The sequence below is a fragment of the Netta rufina genome, assembly GCF_964035555.1.
Source record: "Netta rufina genome assembly, chromosome: 3".
Taxonomy (NCBI): Eukaryota; Metazoa; Chordata; class Aves; order Anseriformes; family Anatidae; genus Netta; species Netta rufina.
In genome coordinates, this window is record NC_140125.1 from 48,916,605 (window position 1) to 48,936,267 (window position 19,663).

Below are 19,663 nucleotides of genomic sequence, written 5' to 3' on the forward strand. Positions count from 1 at the left end.
CTAACAAGTCAATCCAAGTAAGGAAAAAGTTCAGTGTGCTAAAATGCTGCAAAGCAACTTCTTCATGATGATCAGTGGATTTATCACAGAGCTAACTTCATTTTAGTTTATTTTTTTTTTTAGGTAACACTCAACACTGTTGTCCCTAGAAGAAAAAATTCATGTTTTATGAACTCGTGTGATTCTACACGTAAGAATGTTCGTGCTCTGTTAAAATGGTGTCATCTAGTTCTCTGATCTTTTTTGTCGTTGTTGAAAAAGTGTTTAGTCAGTAAATGCACTTTGTTCTGTGAAAGGAGAAACTACATGTCTCTCCTTGTACCAAAAAATACATAATGAATCAATTATCAGCCACATTGTACAGCGAACAAGAAAAGCAGCAATATTTTTTAATGCAATTGTGTAACTAAAACACCAAAACACATGGGAGTTATAAATACTTCTACTTCACATCTCAAATAAAGCTTACACCTTTGCAAATGTCTACTGATTTAGCATGTGTCCTTCCAAATCAAACATCTTTGCCTTGTGTTTTTTTTTTAATTATTTAATTATATTTTTTTTATTAAAAAAGTCAACGACTTGCTATATGTAATATAATCACACACTAAAAACACTCAGTGCTAACTTCTGTATGCTGACTGGGTTTATTTTTTTTAAGAAAATAGTGTTGCAACTAAAGCCCAACATACATATAAGATGGTCCAATATCATTTAACAAATCTGACTGAAACCTAGTCAGATTATGTAGCAAAACTAAAAGGTTGGGGGTCAGTGTTTTTTAAAAAAATACACGCATACATACGTATGTACACATACAAACACATAAATATGTGTAATATTTTATATATATATACACACACACACACACAACATATATACACATGCATATAAAAGGATCAACTTATCTTTTGGCCATGGTTAACTAACTAATGTTACTGACATTCATGCTATTGACCAACCTGCAAAACTTAAGAATAATTTGAAAAGAAGTTATGTCACCAATGAAAAAGAATACGGCTAACCCTGTCAAAATAGTTTTATCATACCGCAAGATTAATAGAAAACATCAGGTTACAGTAAATTTTCATTAAGCCATTCACCTATTTCAGTTAGAGTAAAAACATATATAGATGTTTGCAGATAATTTTCTTAATACCTCAAAACAACTCAGTATGAATTGTACTCCAAACCTTTCACAATTTCTACTCAAATGCATGATATCAACAGCTGTGGGCTATAGCCTAGTCAACTTGTTATAACACAATTAACACTCACAGTGCTTCCTACCTAACAAAAGCTTAGCAATAATTTTACAGACAGTTTCTACCATGGCACAGATGAAGATGAGTCAATTGCTGTTTGAAGATGCAGAATTCTGATCTATAAAATAGAGGATTCTTTATACACAGATGTTCAGGCAACAGTTCAAGGTTCCTCTGATAAATCTTGTTTCCCATTACACATCATTCTGCTTTTTTCCAGTTTCGAGATAAACTAAGATCTCTTGTCTCTTCATCATAATGTTTTTGTTCACAAGGAACAGAGAAAAACAAATGAGAGTGACACAAATGAGAGTGACGTATAATAGGAGCTGGTTTCTGCTGGAGTAGCTTTTATCATGCTTCTTCAACACTGTTAAGTCAGTTATTTCTGTATCTAATTATTTCAATAACCAGACAGTTAACTATTTACCAGTTTAACAGAACAAAATGACATATCAATTTCCACAAATTCCACAGGAAAACATGCATCTGAATAGCGTTAAAATAGGCTCAAAGCTACAATTTCACATTAAGCATACTGCAGAAATACATCCAGTATATACTGGATATATTAAGCAGCCAATAAAAAGCAAAAGTATGTATGACATAAACCTATCTGAAAGATGCATTGCATCGGATACCTATCAGTGATATTTCCTGAAAAACTAATATTGCTTTGCAATATTTCTTAGGGCCCTCAGGCGCCTGAATTTCTGTCCTTCAAAATAAAAATCATTCTGTTCTTGAAAGTAAGAGCATTTCTCAGACTGTTAAGTAAAAAGACTTATGCACCAAATTGCCTCAAATAAGAAGCATTTGTCGAGCCTTATAGAAAACTTAAAGAAAACATTCTATTCTTGTAAAACTCACCTTCCCATAAGTAAACTAATTGTGCCTACACTGTATTCTTCACTACTGTCAATGCAAACTGAACATTTTTACTGAAAGTAAAGAGGTATGCAAGCAAGACTGCCAATAAAGATGATGCACTGTAAAGAAAATCTGGAGTACATTTAAGTCTTACAGAGTTTTGGAGTCAGCCATCAGCTGGGGGCAATTCAAAAAGTAATGTCTGTTACCTTCAAACCAGGCTTTCCTTTTGAATTTTCTGAGGGGTGGTTTCTACTAGCCACCTTTCCGCATTCAATTATCTTATGTAATTAAGTTAGTCACTTGCTAAAAGGATTATTTTTTTTTCTTACAATGACTTTTTTTTAAACACTATCAGTTAGTAGTGTACACTCTTACCTCTACACAGATGGTCACCACTTCCAGACTACCATGGATATGATTCAAGACACATATGTTGTGTGGGTGGAAAAGGGAAAAAGGCCATGCTTCAGCAATTCTTAATAAAAATAATAATTAAAAAAATCCAGCTTTACAACACTTTCCTGCATTGAAAGTAAGTGGTTACAAATGCAATAAAGGTTCTAAAATTGGAATAGAAAAACCTATTTTCTGAAGCACTCACTATTGAAAAAAATACTAACTTACAAGCAACCAAAATTATTTTCATTACAACTTATGTTTCACAATGAATCTCTCAAAAGGCAAAGTGGTATCAACAACCGCACGCCTTCTTAAACAAGTTTGGTTTCTATGCTTGAGTATTCTTCTCCAGCACAGAGCTACACAAGTTTTCATAGAGCTTAATATAGTAGATTCTTCCCTGTATATTAAAATGGCAGTTCTCACAGAATCACAGCATTTCTAGGTTGGAAGAGACCTCAAGATCATCGAGTCCAACCTCTGACCTAACACTAACAGTCCCCACTAAACCATATCCCTAAGCTCTACATCTAAACGTCTTTTAAAGACTTCCAGGGATGGTGACCACCACTTCCCTGGGCAACCTGTTCCAATGCCTAACAACCCTTTCGGTTTTGATATGCTAAATAGCTAAGTTCAGCTATTCATATATATTTATATAGCTGAATATAACCTTTTTATATATATTTTTATATATATAATGTATACACACATGTATTTTTAAAGTTAGTTTAAGAATAAAAGGTCAATTTTCACACAGGTCAAAAATGAAATATGAAGAGAGCCTCCCAAAGTTGGATAAATTAGGATAACTATGCAGACATGCATACTGATGAGAAAGTGGGTTTCTTCAGAGGAAATTTTACTGTAGGTGATACTAGATGCTGAAGTTATCAGTTAATTGTTTCTAAGGTGATACCTTCAAAACTGCATTCTGGATGCCATGTCTTTTTCTATTAACAAGAAGCAAATCAGGTTTCCTACTTATACACAGTAGATTCATGAACATGTTGTGTGAGCAAAATCTCCAACGTAACTGAGCAGTCTGCTTGTACAATAAATTTTAGTGTAGAGCCACAAAAGTTGACAGTGATGACAACTGAATGTAGCCATCAGTTTGGTACTCTGCTATTGACAAGCTGCAGCTTTCATGTGCAACAAAAGTTAACAAAGCATGATCTACAAAATTCAATATGCTAGACTGCCAGTTGACACTGCCTTAGTCGGAGAGTTTCTTGTAACCAGACATCAGTTAATTTTAGCAAAGAATACCCTCAACAACAAGTACTTAGGAGGGAGGATTCAGTTCAAAATGCAAGCATGACCTTCAGAAATCCCACTGAAATGGCCAGAAAATATTTATTTAAATACGAGGACACTAATTTTAGTCTCATATATGGGCTTGTTTTTCACTTTTATCACATGCTAATATGACCAACCCTGTGAAGCACTTAATTCCATTTTATTTCTTTTTATTCCTAGTGAATTTTATTTTTATTACTTAGTATAGGTTAGTACCCAAAAAGCATCTTTTCAGCTAGTTAGAGTGTTTGGGGTTTTGTTTGTATTTTTTAAGTGCTGCTTCAAACTATGACTGTGATTTCTTAACACGGATATATGAAATCATCAAACAGCAGCAGCATGCTTGTGTGTGGATTTCAGAGGCAAGAGGACTGAATCACTCAATTTATTCCCAGAAGACAAGAATAATGATTGCTGGTCAGCCTTTCATCCCGAAACACTGAACAACTACAGTTTGCCACAATATGTTAACTACATTTCATTTCAACAAAAATGCCAGCACCATCGCTTTATTTGTACACATAAGGCTTTTCCCAGAAGTTGAGCATCCTGTAACTAGGGTAGCACTAACAGACTTTATTTAAGATGTCATACTCTAAGTATTTATTATTTAACGTTAGTAACTTCATTTTATAACCTAAACTGATCTTAAGACATTTGATTGGAAATCAAAGTATAGTTGATGGTATTTCAGAGACTGACAAGCATGAAATACTTCAATTCTATAGGGCATGTAAACGTAGTAAAATGTCCTCATTACAGGAAAGGTAATTTTTTCAGCTTTAATCTTTTCCTTGCACTTTTGTATGGACACTAAAGGTAATTTCTAATTTATATTTAGCCTTACCGTAATAATAATAAAAAAAGCTTGTGAGTCCCAAGAAATTGACATATTATTGTGACAACACTTGCACCTGTCAAAGGTGACCTGCCAAAGGTCAAGATTGGTAATAACCAAGAGCTTGTCTTTCCTGAAACCTTACATAATTTCTGCTTGCAAGGTGAACAGAGATATGGGAACAAATACAATGTAGGTCAAGAACAACAAATCGGTTCATGAAACAATCTTACTACAGAAGAAAGAACAAGGGATTTAAAGCTGTTGCAATGGATGAAAAGCAATGTGCTCTTCAAAACTGGAACTGCATATCTGTCTGCTGCCTTCTGAGGGCAGACCTCATCACGGTCTACAACTTCCTTTTGAGGGGGAGGAGAGAGGTAGGAGCTTCTCTCTTCCCCCTGGTGACCAGCAATAGGACCTGAGGGAACAGCTTGAAGCTGTAACAGGGGAGGGTCAGGCTGGATGTTAAGAAAAGGTTCTTCACCCAGAGGGTGGTTGGGCACTGAACAGGCTCCCCAGGGAAGTAGTCAAAGCACTGAGCCTGAAGGAGTTCAAGAAGCATTTGGACAATGCTCTCAGACACAGGGTCTGATTTCAAGTGGTCCTGTGTGGAGCCAGGAGCTGGAGTGTGTGATCCTTCTGGGTCCCTTCTAACCCAAATATTCTATGATTCTTTGAAACAACCAACTGTAAATAAATAATTCTTGTATCATAACAAGATGTTTCTTGCTAAAGAAAAAACAAATATGCCCTCATACTATGTTCTGGAGGAGATATTTGACTAAACCTTTCAAGAAACAGCGAAAACAACGTAGTCAACCAAGACCGTCACACCCCGAAGCCTGTGACTGTAAGGCTTCGTATCCCCATCTATGTGAGGTAATGGCAGCCAGAGTGATAATAGAGCACAGAGCGATAAGAGAGCACAGAGCTGACTCCCAACGTGTGTGTCAGTGTCTGTTTTATGGAATGAGGGTATGATCAGTGAGAGCATTAAAATCAGTGTTTTGCTTATCCATCAACAAAAATACTTCCCATGTATTAAGCAGTATTCTTTGGTGTTAAAATTACTATTTTTCTCCACTACTAGTGTTAAAATCGGTGTTTTTCCTCACTAGTGAGAGGTGTATTTGGACTAAGCAAGCAAAATTCCTTGGTCTTAATAAAGTTACACATTCATTAGCTTTTGACGAATGTACACAACCCCTCTCCCCTCCCCAATAATCTCCTTCATGTGCCTCCAGGCTTTAATCATAATATTCTCAGTAATTAAAGTTTTGATTTTATATTTGTCTAAAGCTGCCTAGAGTGATGTTCTGATTATCAGCTGAGCCTTGGATACAAATGATTTGAGGATTTCCCTTGCTTTCTGAGGGAAATCTGTCAGCAAGTTTCAAGATCTGATGAAGTGATTTAGCCATGTGATGAAGATTTCTAATTCATTACTTCTGCTCACAAGCTCATACAGTAGAATAAAATTTTCTACAGAGCAAATCAGGATGGCTTTTTTCCAGCACTGGTTACCACTGTCTTTTCCTATTTTTCTCTTGGTTTCTGCAGCCACCAGCAAGATATGAATAGAGAATCAGATGTATAGTAATGAATTCCTTGCAATATCCAATAAGGCCTTTACTATAACTAGCACTGGGAAATCAGATTTGTAGATATGAAATACATATAGGAAATATAAATACAAATTAACCTTTATCTTTAGTTTCCTACAAATCCCAAAACAACTCAGTCAAAAACTGGAAAAATCCTGATCAGTTTTTTGTTTTTTTAAACACTGAGCCTAGATAAGCCCCTTGAGAAAATAAGGAAAGTGCAGTTAGCAATCAAAGGTATTAACTACCAAAGAATTTGGTCATCTCATGCTGCAAGTCTAAGGAGTTCACCTGTACACATAATTCATGAGGAAGAGAGGCAAGAACCAATAGCAAGAGGAGTACTTACTTGCCAGACCAGTAAGTATCACTGTTTCTTTCTTTATCCTGTTTGTGATCATGTCTTGAATTCCAGTTTTTTATTTTTAGAAGAATAACCTTATTCGCAAACAAGATGCTTCACAAACTGCATCATCAATGATTAAGAAACAATTCCTATTGCAGCAACAACAGTAGGTCACACGACATAGCAACAAAGTCCACTGTCTGAAAATGACGAACTACTAATACCAGTCACCTCAGGACAGCAACACAGTCATAAAGATCTGAAATGGGTGACATGAAAATTGATTTTGACGAACAAACTTTTTGGTACTTACTATTGTTTGGTATTCAACCAATATTATACTATCTGGTATTCAAATACTTTGCATTATTTAATATTCAACACTAACTGCAATATTATCTCATGTAATTATCAATGGTATCAAAGTATGCTGTGCTCCAAAAATATCAGACAAGGGACAAGTTACTGAAGGTAATGGGTTCCTGTTTTTTCCTGTCCAATTTGTAAATAATTACCATAAGACACTGCCCCTTACATCTCATGAATGATTCATCAATCTGAAGTGGCTTAGCACATACCATACTATGTAATGGCTTATGGACATTAAAACACTGACTTCATCAGTTCATGTTTTTTCATGTGTATGAACTTCTAGCTGACCTGCCGAGTTCTACATAACTAGTCCTTGTTGAAGACTAGAACAGCTTTCGTTTTCTTATCAATCTTAAAAACAAACAAACAAACAAACAAACATGTAAGAAGTAACTCATACTCAGAAGGTCCCGATTCCTCTAAAGCTTTTTCTCAAAAAAAAAAAAAAAAAAAAAAAAATCTAAGCAGCTCACACAACCTGTTCTATTCGGCACAGAAATTAAACACTATACATATATATCTATATACACACACACACACACACATATATATATGTGGAAAGGGTAGGGGAAATCAGTGCAAAAATACCACTTCCTCAAACAGTAAAACTGCCCAAGCTATCTAGGGAAATGACTCCCTGCAGAAAAGGATAGGTTGGATAGGTTCGAAGCCCAGAGGTAGGAGTGAGATCATGGACACTGAACATAACTTCAGGAGATGGCCCTGGGCAACCAGTTCTAGGCAACACTGCTTGAGGAGGGACGTTGGACAAGATCTCAATAGCCTAGGACACAAACAAATGGTCTCAAGTTGCACCAGGGAAGGCTTAGATTGGATATTATGGAGAACTTCTTCAAGGAAAGGGTCAAGCATTGGAACGGACTGGGCTGCACAGGGAAGCGGTTGGTTCCCATCCCTTGTGGTATTTAAGAGATTAACAGGCATTGCACTAGGTGTCATGGTTTATGATTGGACTCAGTATGCCAGATGGATGATCTTTAAGATCTTCTCTAACCGAGATGATTCTACAGTTCTTTATCAGAATATCATTGTTTAATATCCATCTTAAATATACATATGCTTACTAGTAACAGCGAGGCATTAGACCATTAAAGTTTGGAGCCTCAATTTATCATTGCAAGCTTTCTGAAGAACAGATGCCTAAATGTTTTAGCTTGCAACATTTATAAGCATAAATGAACCTGAAACAGCTCTTTTTATTAAGAAATACATAAATTCCTGATAAACTGGGGTAGTTTATAGACTTAAAATTTTCACTCCTACCACAAAGAAGGGGTATCAGTAACACATTCATTTATGGGCAGAAGTTAAGAACTGTACTATTGATAAATACATGATGCCTTTTAAAAAATACATATAAATAGGAAAAAAAAGAATGAATTATTAAGTACACGCTTTTTTGGATTACGTATCAGCATTTCTCTTTTAAGGTTGACAGCTTAGTGATTCACCCAGTCATAACTGTATTTTATTATCTTCCATATTTTGAAGATCTACTTCTTACATTCAGAAGTCTTAACTTCTAATTAATCTCCAAGCTAAAATGCAGCAACATTTAATACTCTTTTTCAAATAGTCTTCTCTTATGAAAACTAAGTGCAGTTTGCAAACTGTAAAGAGTAATGTTTTTACTGAATCTCTTGCCCCAGGATACATGTACAGATAGATACATTTACAGTGTAACTGAATATGTAAAGAATTGGCTACTATTAATAGTCACAAACAAAGTTATGGAAATAAGATTGTTCATATATAGGCAACCATATGCTTTGCTTCAAAATACAGTATCTACACCCATGCAATTTGGTATGTAAGCTGAAGCATGCTGAAATTTTAATACCGTAGAAATTTTAATGTCTCATACCGCCCTCCACTTCTAGGAAATCATAGTTCAAAATCCTTTACAAAAATAGAAATCCTGCTTATCCATTTACAGTTTTAAACCCCATAATAATAGGTCCAATTTTGTACATTAAATCTTCCCCCCAACCAAGAAGTAGAAGGAATTAAAGATGAGAACCAGAATGTTTAAATAAACAAACCCTCTTTGACTACTTCATAAATCTACCGTCACTTAAGATATCATCACCCTCTTACTTCTACAGAACCTGAACAACTAAAGATCAGAACAGATCTTTGCTCAAAAGCTGTCAATCTAAGTACTCAAAATAGCTATAGGTGGAATAACAGAAAGGAAGATAAGAGTATTACAACAGCTTATGAAAACAAGAGGCAACAAATTAAGTTTGAAAACAACACGATCATACGCTTTGGGAAGTCTAAGATTTTTAACTCAGTATTTTAATTGGTTCTATTTTAATTGGTATGTGCTACACATGTATCAGTAGAATGTATTACGTGACTAACCAGATAAGGAAAAAAAAGATTTTCTAAAGAAAGGATCAAAATAAATAATACTTATTGGAACAAAGAGCATTACAAAGTGTACATTACAAAACTGAAGTGGTAATGCTAATGCAGCTTCAGCAGTAATAACCAGAGAGGGGAAAAAAGCTAGAAAATAAGACTGCAGAAGGATATAACTTCCAGGAATTAACATCACAACAACTTAACATTCAGGATGACCCTATCCTGAAAAGTATATGCTTCCTACTCACATGGGCAGAACATACATATTACAGGTCAGGGCAAGAAACAGCCCTAATTATATCCCAACTCCACTTGAGTAAAAAACAAAATTCAGAAGCACAGTGCTTCTTGGTTCACTTCAACAATATTCACTGCCAGAAATACATTTAATGTATTTTCTGATCTCTACTACTTGCACTAATCACTCCTTTGGTATTTCAGTAAAGAAATGTTCTTAACGACACCTGTAATATTAGCGGCCCTTCCTTGGAAAAATACATTTAACCTGAATTTTTACCTTTATGTTGCGAAACACCTGACACAATTAGAAGTTCGTTATTACTGAAGAATATTTTATAATTGCTAGTTAGGCTCCCAATTGCACCATTATGGAGCACGCATATTTAACTTCTTTAAGGTAGGTTGTGTTAATCACTAAGTCTGTAAAAAGAAATAACTAGATGAAGCATACAGTAAAAACACAACAAAGGAGAATAAAAAAGACACGACCTTATCCCACGTTGGGAAAGAAAACAACACAGCTGAAACTACACTACCTTTCAAGAGCTTACCTTCTTTTTGTCCCTCATTGAGCCCTTCCCTCGGACCATTATCTTGCATCCTGTTTCTGCCTCAAGCTGTTTAGCTGTTAGTCCTCTGGGCCCAAGGATTCTTCCAACAAAGTTAAACTGGAAAAAAAAACACGACAGTATTTTTCTATAAAACATATAAAAACAAAATTGACAAAACTAATTTAAAGGTTTATTCTGCCTCTAAATCTTCATCGTCTTTAAAATCAATTTAGAACACCGCAATTTCTGGTTGCATGACCAGACACACGTACAACTTTCATGTGGTAGGACTGATGTTGTGCCAGGTGTAGGTGCAGTCTCATAATGGCACCACAGTGCCTTCAAGAAGGGCCTCTAGCCTCTACGTCTACTCTTCATTTGCTCCCTGCCTACAGCTAAGGACCATCCAGAAAGCTTTTTTTTTTTTTTTTTTTTTCCTTTCCCTATTTTTCTAGTGGGGTCTACCTGGCCAGCATGCTGCCAGTTGGCCACTCATCACCTACAGAAACACTTTGTAAAACAAACAAAAGAACCAAACATTTCATAACAGTGCCTTCAGCAAAACAAGCAATCAAAAAAAACAAAAACAAAAACAAACAAACAAACAAAAAAAAACACTGAAAAACAACATACTTAAGTTGTTTTGTTTGAATATATAACTTCAGGTTTTGTGTAGAACATTGAGAAATACATCAAATTCAGTATTTCCAACAAGGTTAATACATACATATGTGTATATACACTGTGTCAGAAGTCCACGCAGTAAGCTGTATACTTTACTCAGTTGTGCATACATATGAAGTTTTCCACATTTAGAAGGCTAACATCCATATAATGAGACAAACCCCTGCCTATACTTAGCATAGTAATACTGGCATTTAGCCATTACTAATGTGTAACACTATTTCACAGTTATTTTCCAGGTTCTTTTCCTTTCATCATTTTCTATCACAGACTCTGGAAATAATGAAATTTGAAATAAAATAAAAAAAGCACTAAGCAAAAGCAGCATTAAGAATACACGTCAAGACTCTGTGACAACTGCAGTGAGAAGATGTAGCACCAGGCTCAAGAGATACACAAACACAGACATTTCAGACTGAAGATTTAATTCAAGCACAGATATTAAAATAACAGAAACTAAACAGTAAGGACAGGAGTCTGATTATTTTAGAATCTTGCAAACAAAGCTGTTCAAAGGAATTATGAAAAAGATAGCTTTCATTTCCTCAGCTAATTAAAGTGGTTTTTAGTACTATAACTCAACATATTTGAAATCCTTATAAAACTACAAAGATCAAAAATAATTTTGGAGTGAACAGAAGTTATGAACACAAGCAAATTAAAGTTCTCCAACAAAAATATTCCTGTTTCACTGTGGCTAAACTGTTCAGAGAGAAGATATACTCCCAAAATAATTTAGTATTCCAAGCTCAAAACACAAAGAAATATCATGAAGTCTGTATCAACTGCAGAAAAAAGAGCTAAAGATTAAAAGTACTTGTGAACGCATACACAAACCGTGAACCATGGGAAATGAAGGTACATTCACTACAACTGGACAAGCAATGAGGCAGCTACAAGTGACGAAGTTGAGCCCTGAATTTTTACATTTCATGCTTCATGTATAAACAGCACCTAGCTTACTTTCTCCACACTAGATAGATATGTATCCTATTCCATAGAAAAAGCAAAAATATCATCGCAAACCTGCCCTTAAAGCACTTTTTTTTTTTTTTTTTTTTTTACTCTCCATCTCCCAAGAGAGTCAGCAGCCTCTAACATTTTATTAACTTCCAACTGTTATATTGATTGGATCATGATTAAAAGAATAATCAAATTATAAATCAGATAATTTTAATAAAAAAGAATGATCATAAGTAAAAAAACAGATTTTTTTAATTTTTATTTTTATTTTATTATTCTCAAGCTTGCAACTTTGTTTGTATCATGAGGACACCCTTTAGAATCGTGGATTCTAGCTGAGGAGTTGCTGACTTAAACCACAAAGCTTTCTGTTCAGCGTTAAGCCAGTTTCTTCTCCGGCTACTCCCAGAACATTCTCTTCTTACAAGGAGCCTTTGTAAATTGTTCCAAGTAGCTCAACCCTGTCGTTTCTTTCCAGACTATGTATTAGCACCTTGAACCTTTTTGGATAGGTAAGGTTTCTGAAACTGTTCTCATTACCTCTCTTGGACACTGATTTTTCCACTTCTTAAAGCAGGATGCCTGGACAAGGCAATACTTCAAGTGAGCCCTCAACAAAGTTATTCAAACTTCAAAGCTGAGACCTACTCAAAGTTACTCAACAAACCACATCCCTATTAACACATCCCCAGCTTCTCAATCCCTTCCCCACACCCAAATTTCAGTTCTTATACTTAGTTCAATGTTTGTTGATGCCAGATACCATTCTTCATTACCTTCACCTTGCCAACTTTCCCCAGTTTTGTATTCATATGCAACGTACGTGCTCCCCTCCAACACCACATCATTCTACGTTTGCCCAATGAACACAACATCGTTAACATTAGGCATGCTAATTATGAGGCAGTTTTTAAATTTAATTTTATCTTCAAAAGTATCTGGTATGATTTTCTTGTTTTCTAAGTGTACTTTCTATTCCACCACCAAATTATTCCCAAATATATCAGAGATCCGAGCTGAGGGAAACCACACCAGGACTCCACTCGAGGTGGCATCTTGGTTGATTCTGTCGTCACAAGTAATCATAGTTCAAGCAAGTTGTTATTTTACCAAGTAATTCCCAAGCTTTCTGTCCCAATGGATCCTGTCAGCATTCAGTTTCCCAGACTGCCATCTCAAAGCTCTAGCTGAGAACTCCGCAGGGGAATACAAAGAACAAAAACAAAAAAACACATGACTCTCTTCTGAAGGGACTGGGTAAGGGGGTAAGAGAGTCCAGCAGACCACAGTTCAGGAAACAGCGCAGACTAAGCCTTTTTGTTGGACTACGTCTGAAGTTTTACCAGACTCCAGCTGTCTGAGCACCCATTGCTTCTCTTACCCGCCTGTTGTGGTTTAACCCAGCAGGCAGCTCAGTGCCACACAGCTGCTTGCTCACTGTGCCCACCCACCATCCCCCCAGGAGCTGAATGGGGGAAGAGAACTGGAGGGAAAAAAAGAAAAAAAGGCAAAACTAATGGGATTGAGATAAAAACAGTTTAACACGACAGAAAAGAAAATGAATATAGTAATGATAAAAGAATGTATAAAGGAAGTGATGCACAAAGCAATTGCTCACAACCCACTGACGGATGCCCAGCACATCCCCAGGGACAACCCCACCCTACCCTGTATTTACCAGCCAACCCTCTCAGAACAGTGCCCCATGGTGTGGGACATCCCTCTGGCCAGGCCAGGCTGTCCTGGCCGTGTCCCCTCCAGCCCCTGGTGCACCCCCAGCCTCCTCGCTGGCCGGGCAGTGCCAGGATCAGAGTCCTGGGCTCTGTGTGAGCACGGCTCCTCAACAGTTGTAACACTGGGATGTTATTGTCACTTTTTTCATCAAGAACCCAAAACACAGCATCGTAACACTTACTAGGAAGAAAATGAACTCTACTCCACCCCAGCTAAAACCAGGACACTGCCAAGTCTAATGGTTCATCAAACTGGATTACTGGAAACAGATACGTCTGACAAATTTAAAGACCCTTATAAAATCACATTTGAAGTCAAGATTTCTCTTTTTTCCTTTGTCCCATGATCTCACCCAACTGCACTCTTTTTCATCACATTTCCATATAAACACCACAGCTGTGTTTAAGAACCCTTTTTTCTATCACTGTATGTCATTAAAGTTAGAAATACTTCTCCATGGTATCTCCTGCTTTACTTTGAATGTATACAGCTCATGCATGTATGAATGAGAGATTATGTTAAAAAGTGAAGCAGAAATGACCCACGCTAAGATTAACTGCTTCTTCATCAACAGTACACAATCAAATGTGCTGTTCTCCTTCATGAACTTATTCTGTTTTCAACAAACAATGGATTTCTATCCTGAACTTATTTTATGATTTATCGCTTTTACTCACAATATTTTATAATCATTTGTGTTTTTTTTTTTTGTTTTCAAAAGAAGAGCTGAACTAGATTTTATTTTTTTATCATGTTCTCAAATCTTCCTATAGAAACTACAGCAGTAGAACTCAAACAAGAAACTCCAGGAGAAACTTGTTTTGTGGCATGCATAAACACAAAAGCATCCTGTGTGTTACCTACAGGCATATTTAAGCAGAACCAACCATGCTACAAGAAGAGTCACTGTGCTGCTCTAAATCCTAAGGTTTGCACCTAACTCTGAGACCTTAACAGCAACTGTGCAGCAGCTGACACTCCTAAGAGCTGACCAAACTCCTATCTGGTGCCCTGCCTAACCAGTCGACTGCATCAGAAAACCTCTCATAAAAATGCGTTGTATTCCCTATGCATAGAGTAATTATTGCCCAAGCAGACCAAGTGCTTTTACAGTCCTCATATGCCTCACATGCCCCTACACCCTGAACAAAAGGGAAACAAGAACAAACTATGCTAAGACTCGAAGCTGCTGATTAACAAAAGGTTGCACAGAAGCATGTCCAATTTTTACAGTGTAGGAGAAATACAATGTTTAAGAAACTTTCCATGAAAGTTAAAACCAGAAGAACTTGAGGGAATCCAGCAGCACTGTATTTCGGAGTGTTACTGTGCCCTGTGTATTCTGTGCTTTCCCTTGACACCTGAGAGTAAGGTTTGGGAAGATATAATTCATCTGATGAAAAAAAAAAAAAAAAAACACAGAAACAAAAACATTGCCTTTACTGCTGGAGAAGAATTTGAAAAAAAACGTTTTGATTAAAATATCCAAATCTAGAAAGAGAGAGCGCATAAGCACATGCATTTGGTTAAACAATTATTTCGCTCAATTAAAAACTAATTTATTCTACAATCTTATTAGCAAGTGTTCCAATGATTTACTATACATTGCAATTGCAGAGCTAGTTACTTATAACTGGAAAAAAGCCAAAATAAGCTACTCTTGAAGTCTATTTCAATTTTAACCAAATTGAGAAATGCCTTAGAAAGCTTATTTGTTCCACAGATGTAATGCATATTTGAGTGTGAACATTTTATACACACCCTAAGCATATTTTAAGTAAAATCTCAGTAGTTCTTCATGATAACAAAGATGCTATATGTTGACTTTAACATAGAATACTTGAAGTTATAGCTTAGTTCTTCTTGAGTAGTTATTTTCATGTATGGTTTTACTGAAGAAAAGCAGATTACGCATTTAATTGAAACATATTTATATGCAAATTTGTCTCTATTGAAGTATTTCCACTTTAAAAAGTAGCTCTGTGCTGACAAAACCTGTCATAAGTGGGAGAGAAAGTCTTTTCATCAGTCAGAAGATGATGCTCTAAATCCACTGACAGCTTGCACTGACCTACCAAAATCAGCATGTTTGGATTGTATTTTTTCCAATTGTTTTCTTTTTCAAGAAATGCTCTTTCATGACACTGATGACATAGCTATTTCTGCATTAATCGAAGACAGCTTAAACTGCTTTAATTTGATTTTCAGATAGTCTTAAAAAAATTACTTGTATGTTTTAAAAAAAAAAAACTAATCAGCCACAGAATTTGAAAGGAGAAAAAAATGGTTTGAAGTACTAGAAAAGTATACTATGTTAAATCTGAAATAATTAAATTTTAAACTTTGAGTTATTTATTAAACACCAAAACTATATGAAACAAAACATCTAGCCTAACTTGTAACTTTGAAATTTCTCAGAAAATTGTAAAACATTTTATAGGACAGTAGAAATAACTTACATGTGCAATTTATCTCACACAACGTGCTTTCTAGTTATAACATTTTTCCAGTGTTTTTTCAGTTAACAAATCAGTTTAGTTTCATTTAAAATAAAAACTGTGGTGATGTATATTTTGAATATTTATACACAGTTTGAAGAGAATATATACACCTATAAAATTACATCTTTATTTAAAATGACAATGAATAAATTCAGACAGACTGTCAGTTCACATATATGTCTCTCCCCCTTCTTTTTTTCTTTCACTCGAAATATTCTACTGAAATACTTAAATACTTCAAGCTATGGACACTGTCTCATCCCATACAGGTCATACCACTACATTTTTGATACGTGGTGATCAAGGAAATTGAAAGTTTTTTCTCATGCACAGAAAGCCTCAGACACATTTCATGTCTTACTAAGTATTTCTAGTGATTTAACACCACGCTTATCACTAAAGAAAACAGCTACGCAACTCTGTGTTCCAAAGAAAGCAGTAACAAGAACTAGTACCATATTAAAAACAAGTGCATCATGTACACAGCTTACTCACTGACCACTCTGTTGATTAACTGAAAACAAAGACTGAAGAGTTTACATATACAGCCATGCCACTGGCTCACATTTGAGAAAGCAAGTAGAAGTATGTTTGAAGAATATTTTTGAAATTACAAAATCTTTCATTAATTGCATTAGCATGTATTTTGAGGATTAAATATGCTCCAGTGGAATTTCGCAAGTGTTCTGCATAGTTAAAAGAACCAGACTGTCTGATGAGATTTTACAGGGAGAGGAGGCTGACAAAGCAGATGGTATTAACATTGACAATACAGTGAACATAAGTAATAGCAGTAACATATAGAATTTAATTTTTACATACAAACTAACTTCAGGTAGTTGTTAGAATGCTGGTGAAAACAGTGAAGTTTCCTGAAATCTCTTCCGGAAACACCTACCGGTAATAGAAGATGGCCTCTGCAAACAATGAAACATTACCTTCATCCCTTTATAAAGCAATTTTTCTAAGCAATAACGAAGTAAATGGCAGAGTACATATGTAGTGAATACCAGTATGACATGTTTAATCTGCTTATGTCAGATATATCCACTTGTATCTGCTTGGTGTATCTGACATAAGCCATTCCAGTACTATCATCAAAGCTAAATGTGAACTCATCTTGTTATAGGCAAGACAAAATAAATAAATATTGCGAGAGTAAGCCAAGCTTAGTCAAGTTCAAAAGTTTCTGTAAATTACACATTTGTTAATGCAAAATTAAGCATATGAAGGTAACTGTGATATATCACTAAAATACAATAATTTTGAAGAAGGAGAACGTTAACATTCTGCGATTTGAGGTCTGTTTTATATTACAAGAAGTATCAGTAACCAGAGCCTTTTCTCTCTTGGACATCAGTAGCACAGGCTTTCATGTTTTAAGGATGTATTATTATAATGAACATTTTGTTTTGGTTGATCTTAAAAAAAGACTCATTTATTACTGCTTCTCACTAGTGAAGTTCTGATGAAAACTGTAACAGGTGTCAGAATAATTAAGACCTTTTAGAGATTTTAAATGCTGAGAAAAATCAGGGTTTTCTTTTTAATATGTAGATTTTCTTTTTTACTCAAAAGAAGTAATTATACTAGTAAAAAAAAAAAAATCACAAGGACAACATTCACCAAAGGGTAACCCCAAGCCTCTCAGGGCTAACGCAACTATGAAGTTCTCTAAGCTTGTATCTCTATGCCTGAAACACAGTATAATTTAACAAACTAAAAACTGATTGAAATTATATTCTGGAATCTAGATCAAAGTAAGACAAAATGAATAGCATACAATGCAACTTTAGATAGAAAACTGAGGTTGTTTTAATTGGGTGACAAACGTCAACAAGTATATTACTTGCTATGATAAAAACAAAATTCTTTTTTACAAAGTAGTGTAACACAATTAAAACCTCAAGACAGCACAACAACATTAAGGAGTGTAACCATCTTAAAATAAAAATATCAGTGTATTCCGTTTGAAGATGCCACAACTCAATAAGGTTAGTTTTATTGCTAGAATTGACCTGTCAATTACCAGATTATTTACATTAATTTCTAACCCAGCATATTAATAGCCGCTGTTGACCATTCAAAAAAGGCTCAGAACCTTTTTCTGATCACTGCAGCTGTAATCTAGACAAACCAGATTATCCCTGTGATTTCAACAAAATACAGTTTTTACTCAGCAGAAGGCATCTTAAATGCTTTAAATGCTTCACCAAAAAAAAAAAAAAAAAAAAAAGCAAAAAAAATGCCTTTAAAAGTATAGCTGGGATTTAGAATGAATTACTAAATCCTACAAATCCACATTGTTCACCTCTAGTAACCTCTGTGCTGAAGGCTTCAAGAGCTTATTTAACTGACAAACAGCTTTACAACCCCCCATGTAAATACAATGGATCGTTCGTTTAAAAAAAAAAAAAAAAAAAAAAATCAGGTCAGTGTTTAATAATGGCAATAGACATTCCTCTATTAGAGGAATAAATAAATAAATGTTTTTAAAAATAATCACACAACACTGAAGGATGCAACTTTTTTCTCCACATTCTTAACTTTCGTTTGTAGGGAACCTCTGAATAAGTTATCAAGTATCTAGATTAGACACTTCCATTCATTCTTTGTTCAAAGGTTATTATACTAGTCAGAAATACACCAAAACACCACTTAATTTTTAACACACAAATTCTAATGCACGTGACAGGGGAACCAAACCAGTAGCTAATCCTAGTTAACTGCCTGTGTTATAACTAGGTTGGATGGCCAACACAGTTTCCTTTGTTACCTGTTTGGAGCTTGGTATCTGTCAGGACATGTTATTGAAATGCTTCCATAAGAATTCAGAACACAAGTACGTAAGTCAAAATCTTCAAATCGGTACAACATTTATTTTGGTATCTAATGTAATTTTCATTCCCACTTTAAATCACAAAATAGAAAACATTTTTAAGTTCATCTGGCCAGCAGATATCCTCCTGGTTTTGTAAAGCAACATGTACAAGATCCCGAAGTGCGTGCATGTGTGTGTATGTTTATAAATATATAAACACACATATATAAAAGATGTTAACAGAAAGAAATTAAACTCAATTGCACTTTTTTGCTAGATTAGGAGCTAATATCATTTGTTCAAGAATTAGAATGACTTTCATATTAGCAAAATATCTAACCACATAAAAAATAAATTCCTAACTTAGTAAATTTAAAAGAATTACCCCCATCTAACTGATATTTAATTCAGTTTTCTAAGAACTCATTCATGCTAAGAAACTTATTAAGTGATTGCTATGGTTTTATTCTGTCCTAGGTTTACATGCATATTTATTTATTTTTTTTTTTTGGTAGCAAAATTATATCTGCATCATACATTGTTGGCACTAGGTAGCACACCATACAGCAGAAAGCTAGGAGACGAACCATTTTTGTTAGCCAAAAACGAAGAACTCTATTTTTGTGGAAAGGAATGTTATACTGCTGCCATGAAGACCTTCCATTATTTTGTCAACAATTCAAAAGTTCTAAAACACTGCAGAAGTTATACTGCTTAAGCTGCTTTAAACAGAAGCAGCAGAGGTCAGATAAATGGACTGGGAAGTTTGGGAGAAT

The 19,663-nt window shown here is 35.2% G+C and overlaps 1 protein-coding gene across 4 annotated transcripts in view; it reads right to left on the reverse strand.

Annotated features, from left to right (window-relative positions):
- Positions 1 to 19,663, reverse strand: part of QKI (QKI, KH domain containing RNA binding) — a 156,843-nt gene that overhangs the window by 84,105 nt on the left and 53,075 nt on the right. For all 4 annotated transcript variants that reach the window (XM_084284191.1, XM_084284188.1, XM_084284190.1 and 1 more), the window contains exon 3: positions 10,185 to 10,301. In XM_084284191.1, coding sequence (XP_084140317.1) covers positions 10,185 to 10,301 — 117 coding nt within the window. The remainder of the gene's footprint in view (positions 1 to 10,184; positions 10,302 to 19,663) is intronic.